General features: G+C 42.8%; 1 protein-coding gene across 1 annotated transcript in view; it reads right to left on the bottom strand.

Annotated features, from left to right (window-relative positions):
- The window catches only part of LOC137357183 (transcription factor COE2), a 254,898-nt gene that overhangs the window by 12,505 nt on the left and 228,972 nt on the right, over positions 1–13,421 (bottom strand). The window contains exons 14-15 of the mRNA XM_068023313.1: positions 9,084–9,269; positions 3,223–3,405 (exon numbers count right to left, since the gene is read on the bottom strand). Coding sequence (XP_067879414.1) covers positions 3,223–3,405; positions 9,084–9,269 — 369 coding nt within the window. The remainder of the gene's footprint in view (positions 1–3,222; positions 3,406–9,083; positions 9,270–13,421) is intronic.

The raw sequence follows: 13,421 nt of genomic DNA on the forward strand, positions 1-13,421 counted from the left end.
TTAGGGCTGGGCAATAAATGCTTGCTTAGCCAACAATGCCCACATCCAACGACTGAATAAAAATAAATAAATCCAAGACGTCGGGACCCTGACGAAAACCACATAGTGCAGGGCGATAAGCTTACAAGCCCAATTCCCACCAATGGAGGGAAGAAATGCTATTCATAACGGTGGCACAGTGGCGCAGTGGTTAGCACCGCAGCCTCACAGCTCCAGGGACCCGGGTTCAATTCTGGGTACTGCCTGTGTGGAGTTTGCAAGTTCTCCCTGTGTCTGCGTGGGTTTTCCCCGGGTGCTCCGGTTTCCTCCCACAGCCAAAGACTTGCAGGTGATAGGTAAATTGGCCATTGTAAATTGCCCCTAGTGTAGGTAGGTGATAGGGAATAAGGGATTACTGTAGGGTTAGTATAAATGGGTGGTTGTTGGTCGGCACAGACTCGGTGGGTCGAAGGGCCTGTTTCAGTGCTGTATCTCTAAATAAAAAAAAAAGGATTGTGATATTAGGACTACTGAGCTGAATTTTATCAACCCTCTCAGGACAGGCGGTTGGGGGGGTGCCAATAAAGTGTTGAGGAAAGGTGGGGGTGGCGTGCCCGTCGGCATCCTGATGCGATTGAATTTTGTCAGGTGCGGGGAAGGTCAAGGATGGCCTTACTTACCAGAGGCCAATTGAGGACATTAAGTGGCCAATTAATGGCCACTTAAGGGCCTCTTCCTACAGCCGCTGGTTGCAGGGGGGGTGGGCGCGGGGTTGGAGGGGCCCTCCTGCTTGGGCAATCTATAGCTCACGGACAGCCCCCAACGGCAAAGGCTCTCCTTGCTGCAACATCGGCACCCCACCGTCACCCACGACAACCACTTACCCACCTTCTCCTCTATGGGGCCTGTCTGACTGGCCCCAGCAAACCCGCCCCCATTTACCTGCTTCTGAGGCTGGTATCCATGCTGCCTCTTCTACCTGGGTGCATTCCCAGCAGTGGCCACTGCTCCGAGTGGCGTTGCTGAGCTGCCAGCCCTGATTGGCCAGCAGCTCTTGGAGGCAGAATCCCATCTTTAAAGGTTAACTGCCTGAGCGCCGCAAAATGCAGTTTGTGGTCCCCCAAAAAGCTGAAGCAGCGATCCCCCGCTTTTCTTGCCCAGCGTTGGAATCCCTGCCGCCTCCATAAAATTCAGCCCCGAATCTGTGGCCCTGGAAGTCAGCAGCAAAGAAAGACTTCCATTTATAAAGCACGTAATTATACCACTCAGAAGCATCTCAAAGTATGTGCACCTAATTACTTTGAAGTGCAATGACTGTTTTGTAACAAACGCAACTTTTGCACATAGTTAAATCCCACAAGCAGTTGAAGCAGTGAGATAAATGGCCAGAAAATCTGTTTCAGTGATGTTGGTTGAGGGATAAATGGTCGCCAGGACACCAAGTAAATTCATTTTCTCTTCCTTGAATAGTTTAATGGGATCTTTTATATCCATTCAAACCACTGAAGCAGGAGGATAGAGCTTTGGTTTGACATCTTATTTGTAGGATGGCACCTACTTCAGAACCATGGAGGTTCACGGGACAGAAGGAGGGCATTTGTGTCTGTGTCTGCACTTTTGTAGAGCAATTCAAATCAATCCCATTGCCCTGCTTTCTCCCATCACTCTGAATCTTCCTCTGCAAATATTTATTGCCTTTTCCCTTAAAATATGCTATAGTCTTTGCCTCAACCACTCCCTGTGGTAAAGCATTTCAAGTTCCAACAAAAAATGTTTTTGGCACACTGAGTAGTTGAGCCAAATAGTATAGATGCATTTAAGGGGAAGCTAGATAAGCACATGAGAGAAAAGTGAAGAGAGCGTTATGCTGATAGAATGAGGTGAAGAAGGATAGGAGTAGGCTTGAGTAGAGCATAAATGACTAGTTGGGCCTGTTTTTGTGTTGTATATTGTATGTACTTCTAGTTGTGCAAAGAAATTCCTCCTAGCCTCTCCTCATTCTGAGACAATTTTAAACTTATGACCTTTATCACTGACTCCCGAACCAAAGGAAGGAAGCTCCCCTATTAAATTAATGGAAATAGTTCCATTAGCACAATTAGCTCCTCAGAACAATAGTTTCTGATCCCAGATATCATTCTGGAGAAACTGTGCAGTACATTTCTGTAGTCCTCTCACCATTGCACAAATTTGTCATTACCTCATTGCTTTTGTATTGAGAGTGCAACAATCCCTCAGTCCGATGCTGGAGTGATAGCCTAGATTATGCACTTAGGTCCCAAACTGGGGTTCAAACCCACTACCTTCTAACTCAGAAGCAAGTATGCTACCAAGCTCAAGCCTAATGGGTGACAGACAATTTCACTGGACCAAATATTTTGCCCAAACAGCTGTTCGTCACATGTGAAATCAAACACTGAGTTTTTAGAATTTATTTGACCATGGGAGATGGCAGCAAAATTGAGCCCAATCCTATCCTTCGAAAGCTCCCATTTTCCAGCTGAAATCACTGAACAGAGATCAGCAACTGGAAACTTGGCTGATAATGATTTCTCCCCCTTTCTCTATCTCAATTGTAAAAGCCTTTCCTTCATATTTTAGTCTGATTGTTCTTTGTCTGCTCAGCCAGCAGAGAGATTTCCTGGAGTTGCGCAGCTCCAATTCAGCTCATAGGTCAGTTGCAAATGCAAACCCATCTCCCTCAACTCGGAACTTGGCCTTCAGTGACATCTTGAACAGCTGAGAAGCCTGGGGGTAGTGGGTGGTGGGAGGAGGTCGGTGTCTCCATCACAAGACCATATATAAAATTCCAAATATATATTTTTCAGTATTAAAGGAGAGTCATTTGAATGGAAAGTAGTCCCTCAGGATCTTACTTCTCCATTAATCTTCTCTGAGCACTTCCTGACATCCAGAATCATCACGGTTGATCAGCTTGCAATCCACTCGAAGGCAATATTATTTTTGTTATGATGGGGTGATTGGGGGATGGGTTGGAAGAGGCGTTTAAATGGATCTTTGATGATAGTGGTCATGACTCGGCAGCCCATTTTATGCCAGAGTTTCTTTTCCAGAAATGGAATAGAAAACTGGGCGGGCTGTAAAACTGCCTGGCAATTTGCTAGCCCCTGTTTTCTTGCTGTTGTTAAACACCAATTTGACCCTCCTCCCTCCCTGATCTCCACATGGTACACACTTTTTTTCATGTAAAAATTCAATTCAGGCAAAAAACCGTCTCCTCACCTCGGAATCCATTTCCATTCCCATTGGAGCAGGCCGGGGAGGGGGAGTCTTGGGGTCGGATCACCGGTGCAAAGGCGCTCTTCTGTTTCACTGTGGGGAAGACAGAAGATGAGAAGGGAAGTATGGCAGATGTGCTGGAGGACAGAGGGACTGCAGAGGCCACAGTTGGACTGGAAGGCATAACTGTAAGAAATAAAAAAAAGGGGAAGAAAAGAACAGCTGTGTCTTAGACATAAAAGACCCATCTCCTGTGGAAGTGGAGTGTTAGATCTGCGAAGTGAGGCGAGTTTATAATTTTAAGGAGCACCACCTCCGCAAGACAGCAATTGGCAAACACTTCATTCATTTGAAAATACACCAAGTCACAGCATGCGTTGAAAGTGGTAAAACTATTTCTTCCTTTTCCTCGGATGAAAGGTCATCGATATGAAGCATGAACCCTGTTTTCTATCCACAGATGCTGCCTGACCGACTGAATATTTCCAGCATTTACTGTTTTCAATTTAGATTTCAGAAGCCTCAGTGTTTTGCTTTCTGTCTTCATTTTTCTTCCCTCCATTCCTGCAGGCGCTGGCTCTTGTTGGCTTGAGTTGTCTGGGTGCCAGTACCTCAATCTTAATGTATGAGCATGGATGGTGAGTGTTGTCAAACTATTCAACATAGAGAGCCACACAAGTGAACCCGACCCTGTTCTCTCATGATGCATTCCTCAGCAGGAGCCACTGAATAGCAGTTAGGGTGCTTTTCCACTTTTTGTGGATTTATGCATTGGAAACTGGACTGAAATAACGATATTCAAGCTGTTGTACGTAGTTCTAAAATGTTCTTTGCACATTTTAGTTAATAATCTGGTTAGGTGAAGGTTTTTAAATCACCATTCTCACTGATGTGTTACTTTCAGAGCTGCCAAGATTATTTGCAGCACCACAGCTACAGCCCTGATCCAAATAGCTAACCCAACACAGATTAGCATTGGGATGGAACCAAGGGAACCTGGTGTGTATAGCTCCTTATCAGGGCTGGGTCGTCCATTTACGTTCAGAGGCAGCTTATTCAGATTACAAGGAACAAAACAACCACACATATATCACTTATTCTTAACCTACCAAGGGACAGGGTAGAGCTAACTATCAAAAAACAAAGCCTCAAATTTGTCAACAGTTCCACACTTAGAAATATCCCAAATCCTTCTTCCCTGACTCAGGATCATGATCTTGTACCTGCGTCTGCTGGTCCCCGTATCCTTTGCATTACAAAGACCACCCACTTCTCCCTGTCTCCACCCCTGACTCAGCCCACCTGCTGCTGAGCCCCTCATCTGTGCTTTTGTTACCTGCAGACGAGACTATTTCAATGTTCTCCTTTCTGGCCTCCGATCTTCCACTCTCTATAAACTTGAGCTGATCCAAATTTCTGCTACCTGCATCCTAATATGTACCAAGTCCTGTTCAACCGTCCAACCTTGTGCTCACTGACCTACACTGGCTCCCAGTCTAGCAACTCCTTGATTTTTAAAATTTTCACCCTTGTATTCAAGTTCCTCCATGGTCTTGCCCCTCCCTAGCTCTGTAACCTCCTTCAGCCCGACAACCTTCCAAGATCTTCGCTTTGCTCTAGTTTTGGCCTTTCATCCATTCCTGACTTCCTTTGCTCCATGATTGGCTTCAGCTGCCGAGTCTCTAAGGTCTGGAATTCCCTCCCTAAACCTCTCTACCTTTCTCTCTTCCTTTAAGATACTCCTTAAAGCCTACCTCTTTGACCAAGCTTTTGGGTCACCAATTCTAATATCTACTTCTTTGACTCAGTGTTAATGATTTTGTGTCATTTTGCTCCGATGAGGCACCTTGGAGGTTTTACTACATTAAAGAATTAATATAAATGCAAGCTCTTGTTGTAATCTCTGGCATTTCTCTTCCTGGAGGCTGAGGGGAAGCACTGTGGAGATGATACTATTCCAGCATTTGTTGCAGTAGTTGACGATTTCTATAAAACTATGGCTTTCACAACCCTTTTGCAGGCTGGGCTAGCCTTTTTCTTTATTCATTCACAGGATATGGCTGTCCCTGGGGAGGCCAACATTTATTGCCCATCCCTAGTAACCCTTAACTGCGTGGCTTGCTGGCCATTTTGCAGGGCGAGTTAAAGTCAACTACATGGCTGTGGGTCTGGAGTCACATATGGACCAGACTGGGTAAGGACAGCAGATTTTCTTTCCAAAAGGACATAACAGAACCAGATGGGTTATTCTAACAATTTGGTAGTTACATAATCACCATTACTGATAACTAGCTTTTTAATTCCAGGTTTTATTTATGAACTGTATTGAAATTCCCCAGCTGCCATGGTGAACTTTGAATTCATGTCTCTGGGTTATGAGTCCAGACATCTGGATTACTAGTCTAGTCACAGAACCATGATGCTACTGTTCCCTCCCTGGCTGCATAGTATTTCCTTGGTTTTCCTGGCAATCCAACACTTGCTCATCTTATTGCCAGGTCGGTTATGAAGAGAAAAAGAGTGATACAGATCAAGGCAGAAAGAGAAATGCAGGGCAGAAGGATGACAATAAAGAGAAAATAATTGTTGCTGCTCGAGCATCTCCTGTAGCTCATGTGATACTTGCTACTTTCAGCCATGTCTACATTTTTGGAAGAAAGCAACACCTCAGGTGTGTGGATAATGACCAAAAAGTCGCTCCTGAACTTTAAGAAGCAGACTTATTCATTGATCTGTGGCGTGCAGTAATCATTTCACCAACAGCTCACTCTCTACAAGTTCCCTGCAAACATCACTTTCAAGGAGTGAAGAAACCACAAGTGATTTTGATCCTCAGTCAATTTTTGATATCAGTCAACATTTCTATTTTGCATTCTCGATAGTGCTCCCCAATGCTGCAGTTGATAAATGCATTGCTCAGCTTAAGACTCGTCATTGCAGACCAAGAGGTAAAAAGGAAACAATCCGAAATAACTTGGTGGTTAGGCTGATGGCAGGCTGAGGAAAATTTCAGTCTCCTTGTGCTGACCACTTTTGTCTGTTTCTGTGCACTCTGTGACACTGACACAAAAGATTAATGATACAGTAATACTTATACTCAAGCATCAGGAGCATAGGTTTCAGGCCCTATTACTGAAATATTAGTCTTACTAATTAGTCTTAGTAAACTAGTAAAGCCAAAAAGTAAAACTTTACATCAAACTGAACAACATCAACACTTTACCTGCACGCAATGCTTTTATCCCCATCTATTCTTCCTTCTCCCCTCTTCTCTCTATTTTTAAACAATTTAACATAAAGACTGAAGAATTATAAATAATTCAAAAACACACACTGCTGTTTGTTTAAATGTGCCTCGCTTGCACAGGGCTTGAAGATACTGGGCACCACACTGCCAAGTAATCAGAGAGGCAGAAATATCATCCACCAACCACTCTCCTACAGGAGTTGCTTGCAGGACCAGGTGGAGCAGGGTTAAAGGGTGGGAGAATAATTGAATAATTTCAGATACAAATGTACTTTAGTCCACATTTTAAGGTCACACATACTATGATTTTATATAATATTTTGATTCAATCGAATTATAGATTATTAAAAATGACAATTTGGAGAAACGTAGCAGAGTTGATTCGAGCACAGGCACGGACAGCTGCAGTGCAACTACTGATAGAGCAGTGTAATTGCAGCATGACAAGTTTACATAGCAATTTCCATTATAAATGAGAACAAAAGAATTTATAATGGTAATTTATCTATACAACAGGAGGAAATTTATGGAGACAGGGAGTTCATGCAGATGTAGGATTTTTAATATGTTATACATATACAGGAGCATTATACACAGTAGCACACAGTGTGTCATTATATAATACGTACAGGTATGTTACACCCAGTAAGACACAATGTTCTTTTATGTAATACATAAAGGTGTGTTATACTTCCGGAATATACAGTGCCTTACTATGTGATATACAAACAAACAGGAACATTACATGGTATTATTGTAAACAAAGAGTTTCAGAGCAGAAACTTTTAGAGAAACACCACACTCCATGAAAACACGGAGCACCAGATTGCGCTGCCACCTACTTTTTTTTATTCGTTCATGAGATGTGGGTGTTGCTGGCTAGGCCAGCATTTATTGCCCATCCCGAATTGCTCCTGAGAAGCTGGTGGTGAGCTGCTACAAATCTGAAGTCTATACAAATCTGAATGCATGAAACTGTCAGAAACACATTGGAGTGGACTAAACTGCAAATGCAAAACCATGTTATACTGTGAATAAGTAGAAAGTACTAATGTATTAAACATGGTAATCTAATTTTAGAAGGATAATGAGGACAGGTATGAGCTGGCTTTGGTGCCTACCATGTTGAATACCTTGTCAAGGCTCACAGACTAGGCTTACACATGAAGAATAACAACCTGGGTGAGGTTACCAGAGGGCAGCTTTCTCCTTTGGAGCTGAATTCCAGCCAGTGCAGGTCTTCAGGAAAGAAGGGAATAAAATTGAGGAAGGGAGATTCTCTGAATACTGCATCAAGTGCAATAATATAATTCTTTCAACCAATGTTCGAGGGAACCATATATGACCTAACTATCTGGTGGAGAGTTGAGAGTCCTCAGAGGCATCACAGAATGAATGATAGTGTCCAAACTGGACAAATTGTTGGTACATTAAAAATAAAGACTGGTGCTATCCTGTTAAATTTTTCTCTGTCCTGCATCCACACTGTTTGAAATAAAGATTCATCACATTGTCTCATCTAACTTCCCCAGGACTAGAAAACTATGGTACACCTTACTTTCCTCCTTCTTTCCTCCTCTCCTTCCTTCTTAAATCTGCAGGTTTTTAACACCCAAGCTTGATGCCACTATTTCTTGACTTATCTCATCTGGTCTTCTATTTTCCAACCCCTTGGTGTCCTGCATTATAGCACGTCCCTTCATTCTAAGTTTCTCAATTAAAAATAGTACTGCAGTTCAGCCAAGCAAATACAAACATCTGTCACATTTAGTATCATGCCAAGGCTTTTGTGGAATAGTTAATCATTTTCTCTACTTGTCGCCCTGGAGTCGATCTGAACCATATGCAATCGTGTAAAATGTGCAACAGCGAATCGGCAGTACCCTTTACAGTAAAGTCAATTGAAATAAGAATTGGGAGAGCTGTAAAAGGGACTCACTGTCACCTGTTTTACACTACTGGACAAAGTCAAGATCAGCTGCCTTGAGTCGAATACTGGACTCCTAAAAATTAGGATGAAATTTTTAGACTCCTCTCTGTAGATTTTCCCTCGTCATCTATTTAGGCAGCATGTCTCTTCCCTCTTCTGACGACATTGGTTCACACTGGGGTAGCAGGCTGTGGAAGCCCGCAGCCCTCCAATGCTGTGTGCAATTGGGTGTTCTTCATGTGACTACATAACGGTGAATGTCTAACAGACTTTTTAGAATCATAAATGAGCCTGATTTGGTCCTTCTCTGGCATTACCTGCAGAAGGGGTGACTGGACAATAATTAGGAATACTCCCTAGCTCAGAGTCGCTGAGCCTGACAGTCGCAGCCCCATCACTAGCCCAGCTTTGAAAGCTAACTCAAACCATTCAGAAACAGGAATGTCCATTACAAAAAATGGACCGATAGCAACCCTATCAATAAGACAATACAGTAAAGGCCCAATAAATCACACACATTATAACAAAATGGTTGACCCCAGCTTCAAAAAGCCCTCCCCAACCCATCACACTGATGCCTGACAAACAAGACAACCTGTGGAACGGTAATCTGATGAGAACTTGGACATTCATGGTCTCCAGATCTAGTCCATTGCTATGGTTACACTGAGCAAAAATGACACTTACTGCCGTAGGGTGAGCTGGCAGGAGAGCTGTTTAGGAATCCAGGTGAACTGGGCACTCCGAGGTTTGACATTGGCACGTTACTATAGCCATTGATGTTACCACTGACTGTGCTGTAGTTTGACTGTTGTGGCGAGTGGGTAGATGCATACCCACGTGGAGAGATGCTGCTGCTGTTGTGGATATAACCTGCCCGCAGAAACAGAGGAAAGATGGGGTTAGGGTACCAATGCAATGATATCCAAAGTACCATATAAGCCAATACCAACATTTTTGGTTTGCAGACAAATATCTGTTCGCGACTCCATAACTGTGCAGGTTCCCTTGCACTGCAGCATTTCATTTGTCAGGAGCAAGACCACACTGGTGCTTGCCAAATGAGGGAGAGTGGTGCTGAGGGACATCAGTCCCTTAGTGACTCAATTGGTAACTGCACTTAATTGAGTATAAGTAGACCACACATCCAAAGAGCGTCATAAATTGTCTGCCCTGAATTCTCCGTTGTCTCTTTGTGGGACAGGGATACTGCACTTGCCTTCTATGTTCCCTCTAGGTGAGGGAGGGGTCATTCATGCAGGGCCTTGGATCCTGATCACTACCCTGTGAAGCCTGCATGAATTTAAGTGTAGGTGTAGGCCTGGTAGAACATAATCAGGAATATCCTGCAGCGCTGTTTAGACCAATGGGACGAGGGGCAGTGTTTGCTGTACGGGTCCTAACAGGAGACGGTGCCTTCAGGATAGGAGGGAAGACAATAGGAGGAATGGAATCATTTGAGAATCCCAAAGTACAGATTACAGAATTTATATTGTGTTGAAACAAACTCAGGAAAGTTGAAAGAATAATGACTAAATGCAGAAATGCAGTTATTAAATGCTAAGTGAAGGATACTGGGAATGAAGAGGACCTGACCAATGATGAAAATTAGAATCATTAGATGAAAGGGAAATCCTTTATTCTGAATGAATGAAACCTCCTTCCTGCTTTGCAATTCCTGGTGCCTGATCCTGACTCCCTCTTGGACCATGTACATGTCACTAAAGGTTACAAATAAGCAGTGACAAGGCAAAGATACTGAGAGTGAAACTATTTCTGCTGTTTGGAGAATCTAGGACTGGGATCATCGTCTAAAGATTAGAGCCAAACCTTTCAAGAGTAAAATTAGGAAATATTCTGCACACAAAGGGCAGGTGATGTTTGGAATTCTCTTCTGCAAACAGCAATTGATACCAGATCAATTGTTGGTTTTAATTCTGAGACTTGTTATGACTGAGACGGGAGGAGCGCACTGTTAATTCAGTCCCACTTCTCCATGGGTCACAACATATCAATAAATTTTCCCACCTACTGAAAAACAGCCAATTACATACTCTATTTGTTCCCCAGAATAAAGCACACCAACCAGGTTTCTTTAATCAACAATAACATGAACTATCTATTTTAAAAACAAGACTTCACCAATAATGAGTAAACTCTAGATACGAAAAGCTCCTTATTTCCATAGCCCTCATGCACACACATACAGTCAAAAAAAACGGTTAACTGGGGAAAAAGGATTTTGGTTTCCAGCTGTTTCGTGGGAATAAAACGAATAATAAAACAACATAGTTTGTCACGTTCTAGTGTCCCAGAGTCGAATAGTCGGATGCCACTCAAAGTCTCTCCAGGTGAGGTTGATGAACAGTCTGCGATGGGTAGGCGTTCAAGGCAATTCAACTGCAGCAGGCTTCACATAGGTCTTTCATCAGGAGTGTAGCAACAGGTCTTCTTAGGTTTTACAGCAACAGTATAGCATAAATGAACTTATCAGATTTCAGGATTTTTTAACACAGGAGGCAACAGGAACCTCACTTGATGCAGAGATTCTTCAGAGACAGGAGGCAATAGGAATCTGACACCTTTGAAATACAGGGTTTCTTCTCAAGAGATGCAGGATTCATTTACAGAGAGAGGTAACACATTTTTCTGGGTCTTCCGCTCTGATCTCCAGGCAGGTCAAAGCCAAATTTCAAATGCCTGATCTTTGTCCGACTCGCTGGGTATTTTAAAGGGTCCATAGTGAAAGCAAAACCTTCCTAAACAGGTCACATGTCCAGACATAACGTCTCCCTTGTCAGTCAAAGAGTTGCTCTGAGGAGGTCAAACCCCTTCCTGGTTTCCTTGAAATTGCCTGCTTTCCTGTCCTTGTATACAAAGTCAGCTTCCTTTCAAAACATCCAAAAGTTTCAGCTATTTGCAGGTGTCAGTGTCTACTGAAAAATTCTTTTTCAGTTTTTTAAAACAAACAGCATTCTAAGTTTTTAATGCAAAAACAAAAACCTTGTAACAAATTTGTTAACCAAAGGTATAAGGGGATATGGGCAAAAGTGGGTATATGGAGTTAGGTCGCAGGTCATCCTTGATCTCAGTGAATGGCGGAACAGGCTGGAGGGGCTAAATGGCCTCTTTCTGTTCCTATGTGTTTTATTCCGGAAAGCCAGTTGGGTACTGCTGGAGCCAACCTTTTCTCAGTCTTACATTTATTTACAGAGTGAAACATTGCAAGCATACACTTCCTAACTCAACTGTGGTGTTCTTGGGTCTGGAGTAAGGTTTATCTGAGTTTAGAAAGAGATATGAGACAGAGACAGCATGCTGTTGAAACAACATGAATTCTTCTTTATTCTCTTTTACTTTCACTTTGCTGGCTCATGTATGTTGTGCAGCAGCCTCAAGAGAACAAGTACTTAATATAATTTTCAAAACACTATATCCCTCCCCTTCTGAGGAAATGAGAGACATAGCATGTTTCAATGGTTTGTTTCCAAAAGTGTAAACAATAAACTTAAACATAAATAGTTCATTTCGTTACATAGTCACTTAAGTATTATGGACATTTTCTCTGCCGAGTAGGATTTCGTCTGACATCTGGTTTGGTCTTATTTGATTCATGTTCTTCATCTAACATGTCGATGTCAGAATTGGATTCATTGCTTACAAGTGGTGTTTTCGGGGCTTGGAAGAATGATGCGTTTTGTGTGCTGATTTGTGAACCACGCTTAGCAGTGATCATTGATCCTGTTGTGTTGGTGACAACAAATGGTTGGATGCCATAAGCGGTTGTTTATTTTCCAACAGGACCTCACGTTTCATAAATACTTCATCTCCTGGCTTTAGCAGTGCAACTCTAAATTTCATGTTTTGCTCTGCCTTTACCTTCATTTGATCCTTCTGTGATTGATCGTGTTCACGTATATGTTGATCATTAGCTCCGCAGTGTAGCTCAGGTAGACGTGTGCGCATAGGATGTGCAAAGATGACTGTAACTGGAGGTTTTCCAGTCATTGAGTGAGGAGTCGCCCTGTAATTAGCTCTTGCTTTCATAACTTGCTCTCAGCTGTGGCTGTAAATATCACTTTTTGCAAGGTCACAAAAATCTTTTGACTTATAAGCAGAGGAGCAGGAGTAGGCCATTCAGTCGTGGAGTCTGCTCCGCCATTCGATAAGATCATGGCTGATATGTTTGTGGTCTCAACTCCAGATTTCTGTCTGCCCCCAGTAACCCTTGACTCCCCTGTCTATCAAAAATCTAACTCAGCTTTGAATAAATTCAAAGACCCAGCCTCCACCGTTTTCTGGGTAAGAGAATTCCACAGACGAACGATCATCTGAGAGAAAAGAATTCTCCTCATCCCTGTCTTAAAAGGGAAACCTCTTACTTTTAAATAGTGTCCCCTAGTTCTAGTCTCCCATACAAAAGGAAACAGCTTCCTGGTATCCACCCTTTCAAGTCCCCTCAGGATCATATATGTTTCAATCAGACTTTTCTATTAGCTCTTGGCCAAAAGGGTGTGACTTTTTGAAGAGAGAACCCTAGGTAGTTTGTGAATATATTGAACTCATCGCTGTTGAATGGGGGCTCATTGTCCCTTCTTACCACTTGAGGGATTTCAAACAAGGCAAAGATCTGGCAAAGCTTTGGGATGACTGCTTTCGTTGAAGTTACATAATTAATTCCACGATTGGGAATCTGCTGTAGTCGTCAGTGACAACAAGCAGATGTTCATCTGTGGGCAAATCTGTGAGGTCAACGCTAGCTTCATCCATGATCCTGGAGATAGTTCGGACATCTTGAGAGGATCATGAAGATCTGACATTGTGGTTGCTTGACATGGCAAACACTGATTGATTTTGTGGTCAACCATGTAGTCAGTTCCTGGGAACCATACCTTTTCCCGAAAGAGTTTTTTGGGTTTTGACAATTCCCTGGTGTCCTTCAGGTACTATATGGATAACAGATTCCCTCAATGAGCGTGGAATGACAATACAGTTGTTACGTAATACGAGATCCAGATGTGTTTG

The sequence above is a fragment of the Heterodontus francisci genome, chromosome 47 (assembly GCF_036365525.1).
Source record: "Heterodontus francisci isolate sHetFra1 chromosome 47, sHetFra1.hap1, whole genome shotgun sequence".
Taxonomy (NCBI): Eukaryota; Metazoa; Chordata; class Chondrichthyes; order Heterodontiformes; family Heterodontidae; genus Heterodontus; species Heterodontus francisci.